Below are 25799 nucleotides of genomic sequence, written 5' to 3' on the forward strand. Positions count from 1 at the left end.
ATGGTTGACCTGCATGCACCCAACCTGAAGGCACATCCGGGGAGGGGGCAGAGAGCCTGCCAGCAGAGGGCAGAATACAACCAAATGATGATGCTCCCAGGTAAACGATTAGGACAGCCCACCAACCCAACCCAGAGCCCTGTTCTCATAATGGAATGGAATGGAAAAAGTTTGATTTGAATAAATGTAGTTGTATCACAGTATAGTAGTAATATTAGTTGGTTGTAACTATATATTTCACACAGAAATGTGTGCGACCTATGATCGGGAGTCAAGCACACGGGGTACCGCCCACCACAGCTTCTCTTATAGTAACAAGGTAGTTGGTGTTACCATGGAGACGTTCCTGGATGACAACAGTGTTTTAGTTTACAGCAACGTGATGGCTTTTCCTCATCCAAAGCACTGACAGGGCGAAACAAAAACTCTCAGCAGCAGGTAAGTGTTGATGAATACTAACACACTCTTCAGCTTCTGCTGCTGCTACGGAATGTTGCAGGAACTTTTACGTAAAACATTTAAGCTAATATGACTCAATCGTGAAAGAAATCCTGCCAGCATAACGTTACAGCGACTGATAGAAGGTAACTGATATTAACGGCACAGTGTGTCATGTTACTATTACATTATCCGGGAGATATTTGAAATGTCTGTTCGTTCATTCAAGCTATTTATGTGTTTTCCGTTCTTTCACTGACAGAAAAGCTGAGCAAGATGGAACGTCTGAAGCAGGTAACGTTAACCGACCTTGTGTTTGTAATTTAAGAATTTAAAGATGCAGTTTGACTGAACAATGTTGATGTATGGGCTGGTTCTGGTATAAACTGTATCTCCCTAACAAAACTTAAAGGGAGAACTCAAGGAATGTCTTTATCATAAATAAAATAATATATTTTAAGTATTGCAATAAAAATATGTTTGTGTTTTATTAGGATATTTAACTGAATTTTGTACAGTTTTTAGTAAATAAGGCTTGTACAAAAACTAAAAAATTAAGAGATCATAAGAGGTATTTAATGCAATGTCCAAATAAGTGTCCGTGGTCCATATGCAACCCTCAATGTTTTTGTCTGAACTACAGATGGAGGATGACTCTATCTATAATATGAGTCAGAGCAGAGGGTATCCTGTTCCCCCACCTTTGCCCATGACTTGTAATGCTGAGCCCTCAGAACTGTATCAAGTAAGAATGTCAATCACTGTGTCATACATGAACTTTTATGCTCAAGTATTTGGTAAGTTGTTAACCCTTATGCCACCATCCTTACATTCAGTCTGTTATTTTACCTCAGATGGTCATGAGGCACAGCCATTACCCACCCATCCTTCAGAGCAATTCATGGACTCTGGCAATTCCTTTTAAAGAGCAGCATCGCCACCGCACTCCCAGTGAGTCAATTGCAAACAACTACAGCCCCTGCGCCCAGGACCTAAAAATTACGAAACTCCGGCAGAGACGACACACTCTCCGTCAGTCCTTGGCAAGATCAGCAGGGCCTTGTATCCTTTTGACGTTCTTTGTATATCAAACCATGGTTATTGTAACTAAGGGGAGCCTGTCTGAAGCTATCTGAGATTGCAATGTTCTTTACTTTGCTATCTGATGATAATTTAGAATGTGAACTCTTAATACTCCTGTGTAAACTTTTCAGAATGATTTTTGATCTTAATGAGGCTGTTAGCATTTATCCCTCCTGGAAGGAAACAAGCAATTACACCAAGGAGCAGGTAGTTATTCCCTTAAAGCAGCTGTTTATTTTGTTTGTTTTTTTTTTTTTTGAAGCACTTGATCTGATTCCTTCATGTTTTCACAGGGAAACCTTCTCTGCTTCACTCTCACCTCGACCAAAGCCTAGATCGCGAAATCTTTGCACTTCCAGCAGCTGGCCTATGAGTCCTGAAGAGCAGCTGGATATTATACGCAGGCAAGAGGAGAAGATGAAGGCCATACAGGCAGAACCCAATGAGAAGGACTTGGAAGTGAGTATGAGTGAATTCAGTTATGAACTAGTCAATTGCTGATTAGAGTCTTTTGAGTCACTTTTCTGACACATCGATGATCTTGACTTTACTCACACAGAGGTACATATACTACATCAACAATGGTGTCCCCAGCTCTGTGCTGGCCCCACAGCCACGTCAGCAGATGATGAACATATTGCACCTGTTGCCTCCTGACACTGAAGACAGTAGCAAAAACATCCAGATTATGAGGGCTAACATGGAAGAGGAGGTCAAAAGAGATTATTACTTCAGCCTCAAGAAGAGCATAGGTATAAAACAAAAGCATCAGTAATTGTTCCTTGTAATTGTAATTGTGTATTGCTTTATTTAGACACCCTAAGCATACACCAGTTTGACATTTAACATTGCATCTGTTTGGTCTTCCATCTTGTTCCTTGCCAGTGGACTATATTTTGATAGATCCATCTGAGTGCCAGCGACTGTCCATATCCAGCATCCCCAAGCCCTTCCCCAGCAGGGTGATACGTGCTCCAGTGCCCTGGGCAGCTAGTTACAGGGAGGCCCACATGTGGCAAAACCAACACCTGTTTACTCTCAGTCACATTATGATACTACTGCAAGATGTCTGGCTAAACAGGTAATGAATGTTAGATTATATTGTATTTTACCTGAATGAGTAAATGGCATGGACACATGGTCAAGGTCCCTCCAGCTAATACTGCTCATATTCCTTTTCAGCTAGATTACTAGAGCTTCTGACTGCTCTTTGACACAAGAGAAGTGGTGTCAGATACAAACACTAAATAGTATCTAGACCCATCATGGGCATGGTGGTGTGAAGTTGAATTTCTGTTTTAGTTTGTGAGATTTGACAAACAAAAAGAGTAGGCTGATTTAAAAAATAATTTGAGGTAAAACTAAAAATGTGTGAATGATAACTCATCAGTTTTTAATCTTGTTTCAGCTTCTCATCCTTGAGATTTGTCAGGCTTGAGGACCTTTTCTCCAGCAGCCTCCCCCTCCTACCATCCGATTTTGAAGAGTTTGTCCAGAGACAGTGCCAAAGCACCAGAGAAGAACTGATCCACAAGTGAGTAATGCCAGTTTACTAGACAGTCTCGAAACAGCCAGTCTGTCAGTGACACCATAAGCTGATTTCTAGGCTTAATCATTGTAGTGTGTTCTCATTGTATAGGCCTGCAGTATGTACACAACCAATACAGCTAATCCTGTTGTAGGTGCAGGCTCATGTTTCCACCTTGTCCACTTTGTCAGACCCATGTCAGGCTGCCTTTCAGGGGATTGCTTTACATAGTACCTCACTTGAGGATTGCATTGCATCCTTTGTTGCATGGCTGTTGTATAGCCTGTTAGACCATGTCGCAGCCCTGTAGAATGTCTGGCTGCATGACTGAAATATGAGCCATTGTAATTTGTAGAAACTGGCCTCTGTTTGTTTATTTTCATGTTTGTAATTTGTACCTGCTTGGATAACATAGCTCAGTCTCCCATGCAGGCCATACTCCATCCAGGGGACATTGTGAGTCTCTGTCTGGCTGGGTAAATGTCAATACACACCAGGGAATAAATAAAACATATAATAACTATAGTAACTAGAACAGTCAGCTGAGCTTTTATTGAGTAGACATAATTTTGTGGACTCTGAAACAGAAAACTGTGCAGTGTGTGTGCAGAGTGTGTCAGATATTCTGTAACCACACATGCCCTTGGACAGGGATTATAAAAGAGAATTATGACCCCGAGTGTTATGTGACATAAAAGAAATTCAGCCCAGGGACACATTTGGTTTGGATTTGTGAACTTGAGTCTTCAATTATAAATAACCCAGAATTTTTAAAAAGGAGCAGATTGGTTTTAAACCAGTTTTCTCTCTGATTTGATGCCACCATGCACCCATATTTATGTTTCCTGCTTTGAATTACAATAAGTGAAGCTCTATTGCAACAACTGCAATTCAGAAGATCATCTAGTAATATAAAGTAATACTAAGAAAAATGAGGTGAACACTGAAAACACTCAACATCATGAGCAGTACATTGTGCACTTATATAAGTAAAAAACAAGAATTATTTAATGCACATAGTTAATATTGCAAATTTCCGCATTTCATTTTTTGTGAAAGTTTAAATGAATATTAATACATTTCTATATGTTCCTATACCCATATAACCTGCAACCTATTAATGGGTACATTTTTGTTGATATGAACTTTCAGTTCCTCTCATGCTTTTATATTAAACAAAGAAAATATCTACAACAGAACTTTTTGCAACCATCTTCTTACAGGTGGCTGCCTCACTGTGCAGCACTGTTTGACACCTTCCAGGACCTGTGGTTGCCCCTCATACCCGAGTGTGAGCAGGTGGCTCCAGTTGGTGTCCAGGAGTTCTTCAACTGTGTGGCTGCTCTCATGTCATTGCAGCTCCGAAGCCTGGTCATAGAATCATTACAGGACCTGCTATATTTCTTTACAATACATGAGGTTAGTTAAAATGGTTGTTGAAATTATGTGAGCGGGTACCCAAACATACTGTTGCTTTTCAGAATTCAGACTGAATTGACTGTGATCCTTTATCATTTATCATTTTGCCCTGTGTTCTGTGTTCTTCAGGAGGGCAATGACTTTGGCGAGGTGTTTGATGAGATGAAGTATGTTCAGTCACAGGTGCTGCTGGTTAAGCTACTAGTGAATGAGCCTGACATTGACTTTAGTCCGAGCTTCCAGGAGTGTTGGGAAGTCATTCATAGAGCCTTCATGGAAATCATCAGGAATGCTGAGAAGCTACCAAGGGTAGAGTATTCCCTCAGCACCACAAACTTCTGTCCATTTTATACTACACAATGTTGTCTATATTTTATAATTATAGATAACACACATGCATATAATATGTGACTGACATGCTTGTTTGGCCAGGTGGAATGTAACCTTTTTCCCGATATCAAGAACTTGTACCTACGCACCGTCAGACCTGATGAATCGTTGGTTACAAACCTAATGAACAAAGCTAAGGGTATTCTCAACAGGAACACTGTTGGACCTAAAAAGTAATGACACATCAACTTTATTTATGTGTCTTTTGATTCATTTGATGAAACAGCAAGTATAAAGGAGATGCTAATACTACTTCTCATTCTTTAGGTATTTGAATGTGTATCAAAAATACAGCAATCTACTGGACAATACAGCAAAGCAGGAGATATCAGTATTCCTCCAAGAGAAGCACTCGTTAGAGGGAATTACCAGGGTAATTAACCTTTCCATCTAAAATATAAACAGAGCACTTTCTGTTTTTCAAGTGGCATTTACTGTGTTCTTGCTTCACCAAAACTCTCTCCCTCGCTCAGAAAATTGAGAGCATTAATCATGTGCGGAAGGAGATTGCTTCACTGCCCGTTACGGTGCCCCTGTCCATGTTTTGTCTGTGTGCTGGCAAGCTGAATGAAGACCTGTGTGACCGTGCTCACAGACTGAAAGACAAGATCATCATGTTTGAAATGGAGGAGAACCGAGAGCTCAACAAGGGGTGAGAGAAAACTCTGTGGTTTAGCACACTGCATGCATGATCATGTTTACATAAATTTGAAGAGAAAACAGTGTCACCTACCACCTTCCCAGGATCTGTCAAAAGTATGAGGAGATTACAGAGACCGTCAGAAGCACCCCAGAGACCACAGAGGAGTTGGTGTCTCTCAACCAGTACATTAAAAAGACCAGTGAGGTGACCACTCACAAGCTGATAGATGAGATTGATGAAGCCACATACCGCCTCAGCTTCCTTCTGGACTATGCCACTCTACCATGTATGTGAAACCTCTGGTGGTATTGGCGATTACATTGTAATCAAATGATGTGTAATGGTCAATAATACTACCATAGAGGAATTTATTTGTTTTGGGGTTTTTTGGGTTTTTGGGTTGTCTGTCTGTCCTATTCATGTGAACGTGATAGCTCAGTAATGTCATTGGACTCAAGGATGAACTGATTCGATTTTGATGGTTAAAGGTCAAAGGTCAAGGTCACTGTGACCGCACAAAACACGTTCTTATGACAAATGTTTAATATTTTATATGATTCCGGATAAACAGGGATGTAACCTGAAACTACTCTGAGTGGTGGAGGCATACAACCTAAACCCTATCCATGTAATAATATGTACCAGTATTGGAAGAAAGCAATTGCTAATTTATCTGTCTCTTTTTTTGGTTTTCTTTTTTTTTTTTTCTTCAGCTGATGACTTGAGGCTGAACTCCCGCGTTTTTCAGTGGCCCAATCAGATTCTGATCGAGCTCGATGATGGCAAGACTCGTCTGGCCACCTTGAGAGAACAGGCTGAGGACTATCTCCAAAAGAGGTTACAGATAAACACTTTTCACACCCTCTGTCTCACACAAGTACAACCACAATAGCTGAATGTGGTGTTTGACACTTGGTTTTTCCCTCTTCAGCTTCACCCAGGCTCCTCACAGTCTCCATCAGAATTTTGTTGCACCAATGTCATAGTCACTATTAGTGACTATAGTCACTGTTTTTTACTTTCCATTTTCTCACTTCACTCTTATAGTACGCACCAAATTACCAGTATGTATGGGAGACATTATTAAAGTCAATGCTCCCTGACACACTGAGCTAACTGTAAAAGCTGACAACTGAAATGGCAGCTGCTATATCTCCATTTGTTGACTATCTCAGGATATTCAACTTTGACCAGAGGCTGCAGGATTTGGACAAGGAGATACAGGCCTTTAAGAGGAAAGAAATGATGAACATTGAGGAGATGAAGAACAATGTGGGAAATCTCTCTCAAATCACTGCCAACCTTGAGGCTGCTGTCACTGAACTAGAGGTAAGAGACACTGCAGTCTTACAGCAAGACTGAGACTTTTTGTTTTGAAAGTTCAGTAACAGTATAGAGAATTTTGGCCCAAACAAAACATACATAGGCCTTTCTTTATCCTGAAAATCATATTTCAGATGGTAGCTGGAAACTGCTAATACCACTGTCATTCCTACAGGATATCAACAATGAGCAGACTTTGCTGGAGAGGGACCAGAGCCAGTTCCCAATGCTGCAAATTCTCATAGCTGACAAACAGCCGTATGAACAGCTCTGGAGCACAGCGCTAAACTTTCAGAGCAAGTCAGAAGTGTGGATGAATGGTAGATAACACACCCGTTTCTATTTTGCCAGAGCTACAGTGTGACTGCATTTTGAAAGCTCTATATGGCACACATTATGACTACTGGCACACAGCAAGTACTAGCAGAATACACACTTGTTTTTCGCATTGATGTACTTCCTTAATTACTTAATTCCTAGGTCCTTTCCTACATCTGGATGCTGAGAAAATCTCTGAAGAGCTGGATACCATGTGGAGGACCATGTATAAACTGACCAAGTCTTTGTCTAATCTTCCTGGCCCTTGTCGTGTGGCCAAAAGCTTCAAAAGCAAGATAGACCAGTTCAAGCAGCACCTTCCCATCCTGACAACCATCTGTAACCCCGGCATCAAAGACCGCCACTGGGAGAAGGTCAGCTGAATCAATATTTTTTGCTTCATTAGATCATCTGACACTGATAGAAATCCAGTGTCAAATTCACTTTGTAAGGACCAAGTGCCCTGCATCTCCTGCGATCCATGAAGCTGATGTGAATAATTCATGACACTTTTGTCTGCCTACAGATTAGCAGCATTGTGGGCATGGACATCAAACCAGATGTGAACAGCTCACTGCTGAACATGTTGGACCTGGGGATGTCCAAGTTCTCTGAGAAGTAAGACACTTTAATAATAGCATGTTGGAATACATGTAAAAGCAAAATGAACACACTATAATTAGAAAACCATGGCTTGTAAGAAAAAATGATGATTATGGATTTTTCTTACCTCTGCCCTAGGATGGAAGAGATTGGAGCGTCAGCCAGTAAGGAATACTCTCTAGAAAAGTCCATGGAGAAGATGAAAACTGAATGGGCAGACCTCCAGTTCTCTTTCACTCCATACAGAGACACAGTAAGACAAACACACTTATATAATCACACAGTGCACTTTCACATTAGACATAGCACATGCTGAAAGCCTGAAATGTTGTCATTGTAATTTCCTCCAAAGCATTACATCTTGAATGTTGAATTACTGCAGGCAATTGACATGTTATGCAGGTTATCTTGCCGTCACGGTTTTTAACTCAAACTGCCTGTGAATTTTTATACAGTACATCGACATTAACTTGTACTAACTATACTTAATATTTTATCATAGGGTACCAATATTCTATCAGCTGTGGATGATATCCAATTGCTTCTGGATGATCATATTATTAAAACGCAGACCATGCGAGGTTCACCTTTCGTTAAGCCAATAGAGACTGAATGTAAGGTAAGACATGGCAACACAAAACATGCTTGGTCCACTTAAGAAGTTGACACATAAGTAATGGGATAAAGCTTTTGCTCTCTAGGTCAGTAGGTATGAATACTAGATGTAGCCATAGTGACCTTGGTTTTTAGGAGATAACGTTCATGTCTCCTTTCTTTCTTTGCTTATGAATGGAACGATGGAGCTGGTTATTCATACTGTGCTGTAGCAACATCCAAAAATAGGGTGACCTGTGTGTAAATACACAAACCTTTCACATTAGACACTGCAGACGAATCACATATATCACTCCAGCTGCTGTATGATGGACACAGGTGTTTAACTCTATACACCCTACAGGCAGCTATGGATGACATTATTGTAAGAAGTATCTTTCTAACATGATATAGTATTTAGATTTTAGTATTTGAAATGGGTAAAATTCAACAAGCATTAGCGTTCCTGCGTGTGCCCCTGGCACATAAAGCAATAAAAATAACTCTTTGTACTTGTGTTTGCAATAAGACGTGGTCTGAGAAGGAGGAAAAAAAAGCACAAATTCATGCCACAAAAAGTAACAAAATTACCTGATCTGCATAAACACAGCATACATACTACATACACGCACAACACTGTAAAAAAGATGATGATGATGATGATGATGATGAAGATGACTGTAGGCTAAAAGAATCACTACACAGTAACCATCTCAATCCAAATGTATTTTTATAGACTTGCTTTTATGTGATTTCTTTAGTACTACAGTTTTTGAGTATTATATTTCTATTCTCTATTCTATTATTTTACATTTTAGTGTATTCTTGTTTGTAGTTCATTGTGTATATTTGCTGATGATTGATTTATGAGGCTTTTTGTAAACTATACTTTAGACATGCTACAACTATCGTTAGTAACTTGGTAGTTATTACAATAAGGTCATTCTCCTTAGCAATGGGAGGACAAACTGGTGAGTATGCAGGACATCCTAGACTCCATGTTGAAGTGTCAGGCTACGTGGCTGTACCTTGAACCCATCTTCAGCTCTGAGGACATCATTGCCCAGATGCCTGAGGAGGGGCGCAAGTTTTCCATTGTGGACAGCTACTGGAAGGATATCATCACAGAGGCCGTAAGATCCTTTTGACACACAGTTTCCTGTTTGAGTTTGCATAAATGGATCTCATGCACTGTGCTTTGACTTCCAATCTTCTAACCCAGGTTAAAGATACGCATGTGCTGGTGGCTACAGGCCAGCCCAACATGTTGGAACGCCTGCAGGAGTCCAATGTGTTCCTAGATGACATACAAAAAGGCCTCAATACCTACCTGGAAAAGAAGAGGCTATATTTCCCAAGGTTTTACTTCTAGTACAAGTAGTAATACCTCTAATGATAGTTTTGACTATTTTGTTCGAAAGCCACATTGCTACTCAGGAACATTAATGAACTACACAAAGTTTCTCAAATTGCATGATATACTCATCAGAGAGATCTGCCATTAAAGTAATAGTTTGTCAGTCAGTTGCAAAGCTGTTTATATACAATCATGACTTGAGTATGTCTGAATTTCCAAACAGAATGCTTTGAAACTTAGCCTTAGATGACATTTTTCAGGGTCTTGTCAAGTATTTGTTTCAGTTTCTTCTTTCTTCCTCGTGTTCATCATATCTCCAGGTTCTTCTTTCTGTCAAACGACGAGCTGCTGGAGATCCTGTCTCAGACCAAAGACCCCCTGTGTGTGCAGCCTCACCTGAAGAAGTGCTTTGAGGGTATCGCCAAGCTGGAGTTCACTGAGGACATGGAGATCACTGGCATGATCAGCTCTGAGAAAGAGACTATCCCCTTCACAGAAAAGATTTATCCAGCCCAAGCCAAGGTACAGAACAGAAAGTGTTTGTGTAAATTATATCAGTAGTTGTTTAATTTATTTTAGATTAAATGGATATATGTATCATATCTATTTTATATCCTAATATTTCTGTTATATAATCTGTTTACTGGACATAATATATGGTGGACTGCTACCATTTTTTTTAAGGGTATGGTGGAGAAGTGGCTGCTGCAGGTGGAGAACCTAATGCTTAGGAGTGTTCGACATGTCATCCATCAAGGAGTGATTCAGTATGCAGAGGTATTTCGGGATATCACTTTATTATAAGTATTATACTGTAGTCTAGTTATGACTGGGATGGTATCATTTAATTAGGATGGTTTTTTAATGAAAATAGCCGTCAGTTCTTTGGAGCAGTATCAAAATGTAGGGTGATAAAGGATGATGACAGAACGTTGACATTTGTCCTGTAGGTGCCCAGGAAGAAGTGGGTGCTGCAGTGGCCAGGCCAAGTTGTTATTTGTGCTTCCTCCATCTTTTGGACGAGTGAAGTGTCCGAAGCCATCGAGACCAACTCCCTGCCCGTCAGTATTTAGAGCCACCCATACATTTACTGCTAACTTGCACATACTGTTGTCTAATATCTGTACTGACTTTCAATTCCAAAGGCCTATGTAGAGAAGTGTAACACCCAGATTGGTGACATTGTGGAGCTAGTGCGTGGGAAGCTCCCAGGAGGGGCAAGGATGACCCTTGGTGCCCTTACTGTGATTGATGTTCATGGTAATATCTAAATATCACATATTCTGTCAACCCTTATCAGACATTTTAAAGGGATGCAGTGTACTCTCCTGATTAAATCCAGTTCCTTTCCCCTCCTAGCTCGAGATGTTGTAGCAAAACTGGCAAAGGACGGCATCTCCTCACTCAATGACTTTGCATGGATTTCTCAGCTGCGCTACTTCTGGGAGGGCGGAGATGTGATGCTGCGCATGATCACCACATATTTGAAATATGGCTATGAATATCTGGGCAACTCCCCCCGTCTGGTCATCACACCACTTACAGACCGCTGCTACAGGTAAATTACAGTGACTAGTCCTTTTATCTCTGGGTGGAAAGCTGCAAAATACAATGTCATGGTAAGAATTAGGCTGATAAAAACATACTGTAACCTCTAAAGTTAATTCAAATGTCCAAAATGTGAAATTATTTCATAGTATCATTTGGTCAAATGCCACAGAACTCTAATGGGGGCTTTGAAGTTGAACTTAGGAGGAGCTCCTGAGGGTCCTGCAGGAACTGGCAAGACTGAGACCACAAAAGATCTGGCAAAAGCTTTGGCTAAACAGGTACATTAAAACTGTTTTTAGTAAAACACTGATCTGCATTTTATTCATGTGTTTCATTTTTTTTCTTAGTACTGACATTAAAGCTATTATTTGTTTGTAGTGTGTGGTTTTTAACTGCTCTGATGGTCTGGACTACAAGGCAATGAGTAAGTTCTTCAAAGGATTGGCTCAGTCTGGAGCCTGGGCTTGCTTTGATGAGTTCAATCGTATTGAGGTGAGTACTACCATTGTTATTGAGATCAAATCTGTGTATCTAATTAGATCATTTGCAGCAAGCTGTAGAGACGCTGCTTTTGGTTTTATGTGAAACCGGTTTAACAAAGAGAGTAACAGTACAAAAGTACAAAACAGTGCTGCTAGAGAAGAAAACAAAGCTTTTTATAACTCCTGCCATTTCTGCATTACACTGGCTCAATTTTTCTTAGCTCGGGATTTTTTGGGGGGATTTTAAAGCTATGCGTGGATTTTCACTTTTTCATATCAGTATATCTGTCCTTGTATAACCTGACGTACTCTCTGATCTTTATCGACAAAAATGTATCACGTAGTAAGCATGCATCTAAACGTTGTCTTTAACCTGCTTAGTGTGAGTTTGTAAGTGAAATATACATTTAAGTTCCATGTCATGAAATTGATATATAAATAGATATGATGTTGATATAGATTGTGGATGATGATGATGAATATTGTTGTGGTTATTTCTCTGGCACATTGCATTGATTGCCTTAACTCAAAGCATTGATTTCTGAAGGCATTGGGATTATTTATTATAGTCTATTGCAATACATATGCAATACATGTTCACTTGGTTACTCACTTTGTGTTTGTGTGTGTGTCACAGGTGGAGGTGCTTTCTGTGGTGGCTCAGCAGGTCCTCTGCATACAGCAGGCCATTGCCAAGGATCTGAAGACCTTCCTGTTTGAGGGGACAGAGCTGTCACTCAATCCAACCTGCTCCGTCTTCATCACCATGAACCCTGGTTATGCTGGCAGGGCTGAACTCCCTGACAACCTGAAGGTACATCACTGTAGCACTGTAGTATGGCGTTAAAATCACTGAATGGAATGAACTCTAAGGAGGATTATACAATTATTAAAGGACAATAAGATGCTGAACTGTATATATACAAGTCAATCTTGTCTTGCAGGCTCTTTTCCGTACCGTGGCTATGATGGTTCCAGACTATTGTCTCATTGGAGAGATCTCACTTTACTCCATGGGCTTCATTGAATCTCGCAGGTATGAGTGAAAAATGTCTGGCGCAAAATGTTTTTAGTGAGTATATTGTTTTCAGACAAGAATTGCAAGGTTCATATACCAAACCAAGCCTCCTCTTCCAATTTTACTGTCAGTCTGGCCCAGAAGATTGTGGCCACCTACCGTTTGTGCTCCGAGCAGCTGTCCTCCCAGCACCACTACGACTACGGTATGCGAGCTGTGAAGTCTGTGCTGACTGCAGCAGGGAATTTGAAGCTGAAGTACCCAGAGGAGAACGAGAGTGTACTTTTGCTCAGGGCGCTGATGGATGTCAACATGGCAAAGTTTCTGGCGCAGGATGTGCCTCTGTTCCAGGTGACAGATTTTGTACCAAATCCACCTGCAGCTAGTATTTGTTTTTCTTTTCTGTGTGTGCATCAGTTGGTTTACTAATTATTCATTTCAATTCTCCCGCTGCTGTCCACAGGGTATCATCTCTGATTTATTTCCTGGAGTTGTCCTTCCAAAACCAGACTATGATCTCCTCCTCAAGGCTCTCAATGACAACATTGCTAAGCTCAACCTACAGCCTGTCCCATGGTTCATTGGCAAGATTATCCAGGTGCCACGGAGGAACATTGCTTTGTAATCCTTAAGACTCATAAAAGTTGTTTGGCTAATTGTTATACTTCAACCAAATAAATGTACTGTGATTGTGATTGTGTTTAGGTGTATGAGATGATGTTGGTACGCCATGGCTTTATGATAGTAGGAGACCCTCTTGGAGGAAAAACTTGTGCTTATAAAGTCCTTGCTGCTGCCCTAGGAGACCTTCACAAAGGTAGCTTATTCATTTTATTTACCATTTACCTGTTGTTCCTTGGTAAGCCAGTAACACACACTGACTGAAGCAACTTTTATTTAATAGATATGATTTCATTTCAGTTTCAATGTTTTACTATTATTTTATTAAACTTTTTATGCTCTCTAATTCTCATTTAGCCAATCTGATGGAGGAGTTTGCAGTGAACTACTGCATCATCAACCCCAAGGCCATCACCATGGGCCAGCTGTATGGCTGCTTCGATCCGGTCAGCCATGAGTGGTCTGATGGTGTCCTGGCCACCTCCTACAGGGATCAGGCAATCTCCACCTCAGACAATCGACAGTGGATCATCTTTGATGGGCCCATTGATGCTGTCTGGATTGAAAATATGAATACTGTGCTGGATGACAACAAGAAGGTACTGGCCATTTTGATGTTTTTCTCATTATAGTTTTATTTTAATCAACAACTGCTAATCAGATTCCCATGATATCTGGGGTGCATGCTCATGGTTTGTAAAGGATTTACCGTTTGATTTACTATACTCAAACAAAAAGCCTCTGTCTTGTACACTCTGTTCTCCACTAGCTTTGTTTGATGAGTGGTGAGATCATCCAGATGAGTGCCAAGATGAGTCTGATCTTTGAAACTGCTGACCTGGAGCAAGCATCCCCGGCTACCGTCAGTAGGTGAGCAACACAGAAAGAGGCTGCACCAGCATACGCGTTTAAAGTTACTGTATTCTGGTTTTTGAATGAAACCTTCTGTCTGAAGGTGTGGAATGATCTACATGGAACCTCATCAGCTGGGCTGGACTCCTCTGAGAGACTCTTACATGAACACACTGCCTGAAAGCCTGAGCGCGGAACATAAAGAGCTGGTGAAATTACAAGCATGCATGTCTTGATCAGCTCAATAATGGCCATTTATGTTTTTGTTCCTTTTAGGTCCTTTAAGATCTCATATGATGTGTCTTATTTTTTTTTCTTTGGTCTTAACATCCCACAGATCGTGGACCTTTTTGATTGGTTAGTTCAGCCCTGTCTGGACTTTATAGACAGCGAGTGTCGTTTTGTGGTTCAAACATCTCCCATCCACTTGGCCTATAGTCTGATGAAGCTGTATACCTGCCTGATGGGTTAGTAAGAATGACATTTAACTGATAATTAATCAAGCCAGAAATATTCCTGTTTGTCAGTGTGTTTGTCAGTGTGTTTGTCAACGTTCCTGTCCCGTCTATTTCCAGATGAAATTTCTGCATCAGGAACCAATGGCACACAGAGTATGTCCAGCCAGCAGATAACCATGTGGCTGCAGGGCCTGTTTCTAATTGCAGTCGTATGGACTCTGGGTGGGACTATCACCGGGGACAGTCGTAAGAAGTTTGATGTCTTCTACCGCAATCTGATCATGGGCATGGACGATGAGCACCCTCGGCCTAAGAGTATTAAACTCAAAAAGAACAACATCTTCCCTGAGAGAGGTCACAAAATTTCAAAAACAAAAAAATGTATATAGTTTTTATATCAATTAAAAATGAGCTTTTTTAATATTAGTAATGAATGATGATTACTTATTTTTTGCAGGCAGTGTCTATGACTACTACTTCCATAAGGATGGACAAGGGCAGTGGAATGTATGGACTGATTCAATCACAAATGAAGAGAACGTCATCTCAGATGGAGCCAATGTGAGTACGTTCAGGTCACAGAGGTTACCAGTCCTGGCCACGTTCCCTGAACCTCAGTTTTTCCTTACCAGGTGTCAGACCTCATCATCCCAACCATGGAGACTGCACGTCAGCTTTTTTTCCTGCGTACCTATCTGGCACATGAAATACCCATGCTGTTTGTGGGGCCCACCGGCACTGGCAAATCTGTTATCAACAAAAGCTTCTTGGTAAAGCTGCCTAAGGAGCAGTACACACCCAACTGTATCAACTTCTCAGCCCGCACTTCAGCAAATCAGACCCAAGATATCATCATGGCAAAGCTGGACCGAAGAAGGAAGGGTGTGTTTGGACCTCCTGTGGGGAAGAAGTGTGTCGTCTATGTTGGTAAAGCTGGTTACACATACTTACTAGTATTACTGAAAGAGCATATCACACATTAAGAAGTGTTTAAATTATATTTATTTTGAATGTACAGTATACTGATATTGTTATCTGTTTCTCATAGATGACTTAAACATGCCAGCTAAAGAAATCTATGGCGCCCAGCCCCCAATCGAATTGTTAAGGCAGTGGATTGACCACCGCCACTGGTATGACAAGAAGGACACTTCCGTATTGAACATAGTGGATGTGCTGTTTTTGTCGGCAATGGGGCCTCCTGGTGGTGGGAAGAATGACATTACAGGTATGTTGAAATAATTACTTGTTTTTCTCTAATATTAGGGACTTAACGAAGAAAGCAGCACTTATAAGATTTACTTTAATTACATAATTTTTTAAATGCTAGGCCGCTTCACTCGTCACTTGAATGTCATCTCAATTGATTGCTTTGATGATGAAACACTGACCAAGATATTCAGCTCCATCACTGACTGGCACTTCAGCAAAGGGTTTGATGCCTCTTTCTACAGGTAACTCATCAAATAAATTTTTGAATGTTGTAGAGCAGACGAATGCCATTAATTATCTTTGTTACTAAAGCATATTTTGTCTTATGTCCTAGGCTAGGCAAGATCATGGTCCAGGCCACCATGGCAGTCTATAAGGATACCATGAACAGTTTCCTCCCCACCCCATCTAAATCCCATTACATCTTCAACCTGCGAGACTTTGCTCGAGTGATACGAGGTGTACTCTTGGCTCCACCCACGCACATGCAGGTAAGAGTGGAAACAATTGTGAAATGTCAAGATGAATTGTTGTGAATTGCTCTAACATCTCTTCTTCATGTATTTTGGCCATTTGTGTCAGGACGGAGACAAACTGGTCCGCCTATGGATCCATGAGATCTACCGCGTTTTCTATGACCGACTCATTGACACCGAGGACAAGGAGACATTCTTTAGCATTGTCAAAGAGAGAACCTCGAACTTCTTTAAGCAGAGTGTGGAAAAGGTGCCTTCTCACACACACACACACACACACACACACACACACGCGCAATGATGGAAAAATGAAAATAAGCTAGTACTACAGTACCTCTTTTCTCTTTGTCTGAGATTAATATTTATGTACATGGTCCCTGACAGCTAAATGTAAGAGACTAAACTTAGTCAGCTGCAAAACAATACTGCAGTCACAAGCTTTTTTCAGGAAGTCAGACCCAAAACACAAGCAATAAACACACAAACTGATAGAAAAGCTGCTACTTTGTGTGTAGTGGAGTACAGATTTAAATTTTTCTTAATCTCTTCTATTTTTGTCTAGCTCCTGAGTCATCTCAGCCCAGATGGCAACATAGTGGATGAGAGCATCCGTAGCTTGTTCTACGGTGACTATGCCAATCCTGATGCTGACATTAAGGCCTACGATGAAATCACAGACTTGAGTGCCTTGCAAGAGGTGATGGAGTTCTACCTGGATGAGTACAACAACTGCAGCAAGGCACCCATGTCTCTTGTAATGTTCAAGTTTGCCATTGAGCACATTTCCCGCATCTGCCGTGTGCTGAAACAAGACAATGGCCACCTTCTACTCGTCGGCATCGGTGGCTCAGGGCGTCAGAGCACCACGAAGCTAGCTACTTTTATCAATGATTACGTCTTGTTTCAGATTGAGCTGACCAAAAACTACAGCATGTCAGACTGGCGAGATGACCTAAAGCTGATAATGGTTAAAGCAGGCATTGAGGGAAAGAGCTTAGTCTTCCTGTTTAATGACAGCCAAATTAAGGACGAGGCCATGTTGGAAGACATCAACATGCTGCTTAACACTGGCGACGTACCCAACATCTTTGCTGCTGATGAGCGTGCTGACATCATTGAGAAAGTGCAGGGGATTGCCCGGATGGAAGGCAAAAAGATTGATGCTACTCCACTCTCAATGTACAACTTCTTTATTGACCGTGTGAAAGCCAATCTTCACATTGTGCTAGGTAGGTACCTTGCCGTGTCATTTTTCTTTTTTTTTTATTATTCAATTAAGTTTTACTAAGTAGTTGTAACAGGGAATCATTTTATTCAACAGCCATGAGTCCCATTGGTGATGCATTTAGGAACCGCCTAAGGATGTTCCCCTCCCTTATCAACTGCTGCACCATCGACTGGTTTCACGCATGGCCAAATGATGCTCTGGAGATGGTGGCCCACAAGTTTCTAGAGGATGTGGAAATGGAGAGTGAAATTAGACTACAGTAAGGACATAAATAACCATGCAGAAAAGTAGTACTCGTTCCAGTAACACTGTGCAGATTGCCCACACATTTGTCTTTCTTTCTGTGTCTCAGGGTGGTGGAGATGTGCAAGACCTTCCAGACAAGTGTTGTAGAGATGTCTCAAAGGTACTTCTCCAGATTAAGGAGACACAACTATGTCACGCCCACCTCTTACCTTGAACTCATCCTCACCTTCAAGGCTCTGCTCAATGTCAAGAGGAATGAAGTTGACACTGCGAAGAAACGCTACATTGTTGGTCTTCAGAAACTGGAGTTTGCTGCATCTCAGGTGATTCCCCCTTTAAAGTAATAGTACCATGAATGTTAACTTGTTTCTCAGACCAAACCAGCTCCATACTGTGTTTACAGGTGTCAGTGATGCAGCAGGAGCTGACAGACTTGAAGCCAGAGCTCATCCAGACCTCAGCTGAGACGGATAAGATGATGGTTAAGATAGAGGGGGAAACGGTGGAGGTGGACGCTAAGAAAGAGCTAGTGTCTGCTGATGAGAAAGTGGCTAATGAAGCAGCAGCTGCAGCCCAAGCCATTAAGGTATCCATGTATTTCAGGAGCAAAGGCACATTTTGCTAGTCAAGTATTATCAGTATTTTAGTTTCGCAGGCATTTACATATTTAGACACTGATAATGGTTATCTTTCAGGATGAGTGTGAGGGAGACCTGGCAGAAGCAATGCCTGCTTTGGAAGCTGCCCTGTCAGCCCTGAACACTTTAAAACCTTCAGACATTACAGTAGTAAAGTCTATGCAGAACCCACCTGGCCCAGTCAAACTAGTCATGGAGTCCATCTGTACCATGAAGGGCATCAAACCTGAGAGAAAACCTGATCCTAGCGGCTCAGGTAAGATCTTCTAAGCTTTGAAAGAATCATCTTCTTAATGTAAGGTTTGTAAGGCTAATTGCATCAAGTGTTTGTATTACAGGTAAGATGATTGAGGACTTCTGGGGCCCCTCTAAAAAGCTCCTTGGAGACCTGAAGTTTTTGGACAGCCTCAAAACCTATGACAAAGACAACATTCCTGCCAGTAACATCAAGAAAATCAGAGATAAGTTTATTGGCAACCCTGACTTCCAGCCCTCTGTTATTAAAAATGTCTCCTCGGCTTGCGAGGGTCTCTGTAAATGGGTGCGAGCGATGGAAGTATATGAGCGTGTAGCCAAAGTCGTAGCGCCCAAGAAGGAGAGATTGAAGCTGGCTGAGGACGAGTTGGCTGTACAGATGGAAATGTTGACTGTGAAGAGAGCTGAGCTGAAAAAAGTAGAGGATAGACTGCAGAGCTTGAATGATGACTTGGCAGCTATGATTAACAAGAAGAAAGAGCTGGAAGACAACATTGAATTGTGCTCTCAGAAACTGATCAGGGCAGAAAAACTGATTGGAGGACTGGGAGGAGAGAAGGACAGGTGGACAGAAGCAGCGAGGCAACTAGGGATTAGGTATATCAGAATATATACTCTATATTAATCTGTTAGTCATGATGTGGTGTGATGTGCATGAAGTTTAATATTAATCAGATTGGTACTATATTTCCCCTCTGCAGATACACCAACCTGACAGGTGACATACTCCTCTCTTCAGGAACTGTATCTTACCTTGGGGCATTTACAGTAGACTACCGTATAGAGTGCCAGGAACAGTGGCACATCCTGTGCCAAGAGAAGAAAATCCCCTGCTCCGAGGACCTCACCCTCAGCAACACCCTGGGTAACCAGGTGGCCATCAGGGCTTGGCAGATTGCTGGGCTGCCAGTGGACTCTTTTTCAACAGACAATGGTATTATTGTGTTTAACTCCCGTCGCTGGCCCCTAATGATTGACCCTCAAGGTCAAGCCAACAAGTGGATCAAAAACATGGAGAAAGCTAATAAGCTTGCTGTCATCAAGCTGTCAGATGGAAACTATGTGAGAATCTTGGAGAATTGTATCCAGTTTGGTACGCCTGTTCTTTTGGAGAATGTTGGTGAGGAACTTGATCCCGTTCTTGAACCCGTGTTGCTGAAGCAGACCTTCAAACAGCAGGGTGTCGAGTACATGAAAATAGGAGAGAATATTGTGGAATATTCGAAAGACTTTTTGTTCTACATGACCACTGGGCTGAGGAACCCTCACTACCTCCCTGAAGTGGCTGTCAAAGTGTGTCTGCTGAACTTTATGATCACTCCACAAGGCTTACAGGACCAGCTTTTAGGGATTGTAGCGGCTAAAGAGAAACCTGAGCTGGAAGAGAAGAAGAACCAGCTCATTCTGGAGAGTGCTGCCAACAACAAGCAGCTGAAAGAAATTGAGGATAAGATCTTGCAGGTTCTCTCCTCTTCTGAAGGGAACATCCTGGAGGATGAGACCGCAATTAAGATCTTGTCTTCTTCCAAGATCCTCTCTGAGGAGATCTCTGAGAAGCAAAAAATTGCCAGTGTCACTGAGAAAGAGATTGATGACACTCGCATGGGCTACCGTCCTGTGGCTGAGCACTCCTCCGTATTGTTTTTCTGCATCTCAGAGCTGGCGAACATTGAGCCTATGTACCAGTACTCCCTGACCTGGTTCATCAACCTCTACTTGTATTCCATCGCTGAGAGCGTTAAGAGTGATGATGTGGCTGAAAGAATCAACAACATTGTTGAGCACTTTACCCTCTGCATCTATAATAATGTTTGCCGGTCACTTTTTGAGAAGGATAAGCTGCTCTTCTCCCTGCTGCTCACTGTAGGCATCATGCAGGGTAAGGGCCAGGTTGATGACCAAGTCTGGCGCTTCCTCTTAACAGGTGGCATTGCTCTGGATAACCCATATCCCAACCCTGCTCCAGAGTGGCTGACTGAAAAATCTTGGTCTGAGATTGTCAGGGCCTCCAAACTTCCAAACTTGGATGGTTTCTTTGAACATGTCCAAGACCACATCTCAAAATGGAAGAAGCTTTACGACTCAGGAAAGCCCCATAAAGACCAGTTGCCTGACCAGTGGAGTGAGGTGGAAGGGATGGACCGAATGGTTGTGATCAGGTGCTTCAGGCCTGATAAACTGGTTCCAGCAGTGCAGGATTTTATAGCAGATAACATGGGACAGGCTTACATTGAACCACCTACCTTTGACCTGGCAGGGAGCTACAAAGACTCAAACTGCTGCTCTCCTCTTATCTTTGTTTTGTCACCCGGATCTGATCCAACTGCAGGTAATTAACCAAAGACCTGTCCACCTTCTACTCCTGATTTTATTTTTGAATGCCAAAAGTCTTTAATGCAGCATTACCATGTTCCGTCAGGTTTGCTGAAGTTTGCTGATGACCTAGAAATGGGGGGCGGTAAGACCCAAACCATTTCCCTCGGGCAGGGCCAGGGACCGATAGCAGCTCAGATGATAGACAAAGCCATCAAACAGGGCACCTGGGTGGTACTGCAGAACTGCCACCTGGCCACCAGCTGGATGCCCAGTCTGGAGAGGATCTGTGAGGAAACCATCACCCCAGAGAACACACACACTAACTTTAGGTAACAGCTTTTACACAGTGAGCTTCACTGGAGCATGTTCTTGCATGATGAAGACGATAAAGGCGAACATCTATGCTCTTCTTCCCAGGTTGTGGTTAACCAGTTATCCATCCGACAAGTTCCCAGTCAGTATCCTTCAGAACGGGCTGAAGATGACCAATGAGCCTCCTAAAGGAATAAGAGCCAACCTGCTGCGCTCTTACCTGAGTCACCCCATCTCTGACCCTGCCTTCTTTGCCAGCTCCACGAAACAAGCCATTTGGCAGAAGTTCCTGTTTGGTCTTACCTTCTTCCATGCACTAGTACAGGAAAGGAGGAACTTTGGACCTCTGGGTGAGGCATATACTTTTTTATACTTTAATTCTTGATTGTACTTTTTGAATCTTTAGTCCACCATTTTCTGTGTAATATGTTCTTGCTCCATTCTCTCTTGAGGTTGGAATATTCCCTATGAGTTTAATGAGTCTGACCTGAGGATCAGTATGAGGCAGATCCAGATGTTCCTGGATGAGTATGATGAAGTTCCGCTGGAGGCCCTCACATACCTTACAGGTGAGAGTTTCATAGCTGTTAACACAGCTGGACATTAAATTACACCAGTGACACGGGCAGCATAGTGATATTCTGAGTAGGTCGGTCACCCATGAATATCCTTTTGTTTTTCACAGGTGAATGCAACTATGGAGGCAGGGTGACAGATGACAAAGACAGACGTCTGCTGCTCTCGCTCCTGTCCATCTTCTACAGTTGGGAGCTGATAGAGCAGGAATGCTATCACCTGTGTGAGGGAGATCTGTATTACGTCCCAGCTTATGGCCCCTATCAGGTACTGCCAGAGCTCTGGTTAATTCCTAATCAATGCTACAGTGTAAGGCTGCCATATCTGTCATTATCAGTAATGACATGACATAAATATAGGCTTACATTTCAGAAGAACACAAAAGCAGCTGATTTCACAATTTCACCAGAGGAACATGTATAATATTTGTTTGGAATGAAATCTAGATAATCTTCTGCCTTGAGGGCACACTGTTCTAGATTAATGTTATAAGTCAAGTCATTCTATATTTCTATATTTCTATTCTATGATTATAGTTCTATTTTTTAAATGATATTCTTTATTCCAGACGTATGTTAACTACATTCGCAGTCTACCGATTTGTGCCGATCCGTGCGTGTTCGGACTTCACAGCAACGCTGACATCACAAAGGATAATCAAGAGACCAATCAGCTCCTGGATGGAGTACTGTTAACACTGCCCAGGCAGATGGGAGGCGGGGCTAAATCTCCTCAGGTTTGCACTGTCTGCAGTCTGCAGCAGTTAGACTTTTATTTTACACTTTTCTCTTATTTCGCAGAGGAAACAGTATGTGTAAAGTTGTTGTCTTATGTACAAGGTTCATGTTGTCTTCTGTTTATGTTGTAGGAAGTGGTAGATGAGCTTGCAGAAGACATCCTGTCTAAACTGCCAGCAGACTTTGACATACAAATGGTGATAGAGAAATACCCTGTCATGTATGAGGAGTCTATGAATACTGTTTTGAGACAGGAAGTAATCCGCTTCAACAGGTACTTGTTGCTATGTAATTAACTATTCAGCTTACAAAATACTTAATTATGAATAACTCAAATGTCGATCACCATGTCTGTGAAGGACACACTCATTAAATCCTTTACAATTAATAATTAATCACACTCCCCTTCTGTCAGACTCTCACATGTGGTGCGGGTCAGCTTGGTAAACATCCGAAAAGCTTTGAAGGGCCAGATTGTTATGTCTGCTGAACTCGAGAACGTCTTTACCAGCATGCTGTTGGGCAAGGTGCCTGCTATGTGGGCAGCCAAGTCCTACCCGTCCCTCAAGCCAATGGGGAGCTACATGACCGATCTGTTGGCCAGGCTGCAGTTCCTACAAGTAAGAATTATGGTTGTTGGAGGTCACACAGACCTTGAATGAAGGGGAACACGTTTGAAATATGACTCGCAAGATGAATGAAGCACATACAAAGTAGTAATCTTTAGTGTATATATATGTAGCAAAAATGAACAAAGACGACATCAGACCAAACTAATTCATTGAGTCTTTGTGAGGCAACACTGAGAGTGAATGACATTGCTTGTTTCTAATATGCTTCTACACTATTAATGTGCTTTGATGTCTGTTTTGACAGGATTGGATAGATAACGGCCCACCTACAGTCTTCTGGCTCTCTGGCTTTTACTTCACCCAGTCATTCCTAACTGGAGTGTCTCAGAATTTTGCCAGGAAGTACACCATCCCTATAGACTACATTGGCTTTGAATATGAGGCATGAAATGATAGCTCTCTTCAGTGTTTTTGCTCACATTCAATCATAATAATTTAACAATTTGGTGATATTTTGGGTTGATATTCATGCTCTGAGTTGTGTTTCAGGTAACCAAAGAGGAGACCCACATGGATGAGAAGCCAGAGGACGGAGCCTATGTTAAGGGCCTTTTCATGGAGGGTGCACGCTGGGACAGGGAGAACATGGTTATTGGAGAGTCCCTCCCCAAGATCCTATTTGACTCTTTGCCCATCATCAAGCTTAAACCTGGCGAGATGGCCAAGTTTCAACATGAAAACATTTACGTTTGTCCTATTTACAAAACCAGCGCTCGCAGAGGGACCTTGTCCACCACAGGCCACTCCACCAACTATGTCCTGTCCATCGAGCTACCCTCTGACAAGCCACAGAAACACTGGATTAACCGCGGGGTGGCATGCCTCTGCCAGCTGGACGACTAAGAATAGAAACCTACTCGTAAACTATTAAACTATTGTGTACGCCAAAGAAATGCCTTTGTGTTTAAATGCAAAAGTCTTGAAAAAGACACTTTTTTTATTTCTATATTAAAACCAGATTTCTCATGAGAGATTTTCGCTTTCAGGTTTCAAATACTGTATATTATCTGTGTGACCATGGAATTCTATATAACTAAACCAGAATGAGACAGAAAAAAATCATATAATGTGCTCTGTCCTGATGCTACCACAAAGTCTGGCATCTATAACAATGTGACTTAGCATCTCTGGCAGGATGTACTGGGGTGAAGGTTATACTTGTAGCTGTAATAACCTGCACTACATGTTCAATCATTTGAGTTCATAAATTCACTCTTAGTTTCATTTTTCATGGAGTAAAGTCTAGAGGATACCCTAGCTTAGTCATTACACTCATGACTCATTTTTTTCTGATGTTTCAGGACAATCATCTGCCAAGGTTTTACACCAAACACTGTTCATAATAGTTCTGTGCTGCACTGTTTGTACTGATTCTAGTTAAAATACTGATGTATGTTTCTACTATGATGCACTTTATTCCACACGTTTATTTTCTTTATGGTTCTATTTTTTCACAATGGGTGGTTGGTTACTTTAAAGATTTATAACTTCATACTTAATAAAATCAACATAATGTCAACATAAGATGGATAAATGTCAGTATTTGCTTCGTTCCTATAAGAGCAGCTGCACCTCAGACCAATATCTGTCTATCTCTCACAGGTCTGCCAGCTGTGTGTTCTCAAGGCAAACACTAGATGGAAGCAAAGGCAAACCAGTATTCCACTGGGGTCTCACTATTGACAGGTGAAGAGCAAAAAGTGGTTGATGATACCAACAAATACTTTTTATTTTTTATATTCAACTGAGATATAGTCTGAAATCCATAGACTAACTTAACAACTAGACTTAACTAAACCTAACAGTTTAGAATAACTATGTACAAACTGACTAGTGATAATACTACAGTAAATGCCAAAAACCTACACAAATTAATATGATTTGGTGTATGTTTATGCAGTTGCCATAAAGTGCCAATATGGCTTATGGGAAATAAATGTCTTCATTTTGTCAAACTGTGATTACTATTGGAACATAAACGTTGCCAATTTTTCCAGACGATAGTGTCATTTGTTTGTGATATTTAAATTGAATCGTCAGAAGTATGGAAGGATGTCTCATAATGTCGAAGAAATTTCTGCTCACATTAAGGACTGAAAAAAAGTTGCCAAGCACCTGCCTCACCATCCCTGACTGAGGTTTGTTGAAGAGTATGAGTAATGTACTGTATAACAACAACTTATTGTCCTGACAAGCGGATTCATGACTCAGTTACTGAATTGCTAAAATGTTCTCTCCATACAGGCCATGCATTATAACACAGGATGACACAAATCACCACTGAGTCCAATTCAACAAAAACCTTTGTAGTAAAAGAAGGTGTTTACATTAAAATCATGGTGGTACAGTTTCTCATCCTCAGGCCTATAACTTTAGATCAGACGGCTGGTGAGTGGTGCTGCTGGGCTGATGCTGTATTTATGCCGCTTGATGTTCTGTGTAGTCAGCAGTTGTGGGTTCAAACATAATTCATCTGAATTCAACTGCCGCATC

At 41.5% G+C, this 25799-nt stretch overlaps 1 protein-coding gene across 1 annotated transcript; it reads left to right on the top strand.

Moving 5' to 3' along the window:
- dnah3 (dynein axonemal heavy chain 3) lies at positions 1-24149 on the top strand. The gene is made up of 62 exons (XM_022747126.1): positions 1-100; positions 701-732; positions 1082-1183; positions 1293-1481; positions 1852-1980; positions 2081-2273; positions 2407-2602; positions 2930-3055; positions 4273-4468; positions 4598-4777; positions 4901-5031; positions 5126-5231; positions 5332-5510; positions 5603-5787; positions 6215-6338; positions 6677-6830; positions 7000-7144; positions 7305-7516; positions 7669-7760; positions 7884-7998; positions 8248-8364; positions 9293-9472; positions 9562-9698; positions 10017-10218; positions 10381-10473; positions 10647-10757; positions 10842-10956; positions 11056-11254; positions 11417-11525; positions 11626-11739; positions 12367-12543; positions 12674-12765; positions 12879-13098; positions 13211-13345; positions 13453-13564; positions 13726-13967; positions 14138-14238; positions 14324-14429; positions 14558-14687; positions 14796-15032; positions 15136-15239; positions 15311-15605; positions 15727-15906; positions 16009-16132; positions 16225-16381; positions 16473-16616; positions 16929-17595; positions 17688-17853; positions 17947-18163; positions 18244-18426; positions 18536-18734; positions 18817-19330; positions 19435-21062; positions 21153-21378; positions 21467-21711; positions 21814-21930; positions 22047-22204; positions 22506-22673; positions 22806-22948; positions 23090-23294; positions 23551-23688; positions 23796-24149. Exons 1-62 carry the CDS (start codon positions 1-3, stop codon positions 24147-24149), a joined length of 12147 nt encoding a protein of 4048 aa, XP_022602847.1.
- Positions 24150-25799: the final 1650 nt, after the last annotated feature.

This window comes from Seriola dumerili, unplaced genomic scaffold, assembly GCF_002260705.1.
Source record: "Seriola dumerili isolate Sdu_G_001 unplaced genomic scaffold, Sdu_1.0 BDQW01000110.1, whole genome shotgun sequence".
NCBI lineage: Eukaryota > Metazoa > Chordata > Actinopteri > Carangiformes > Carangidae > Seriola > Seriola dumerili.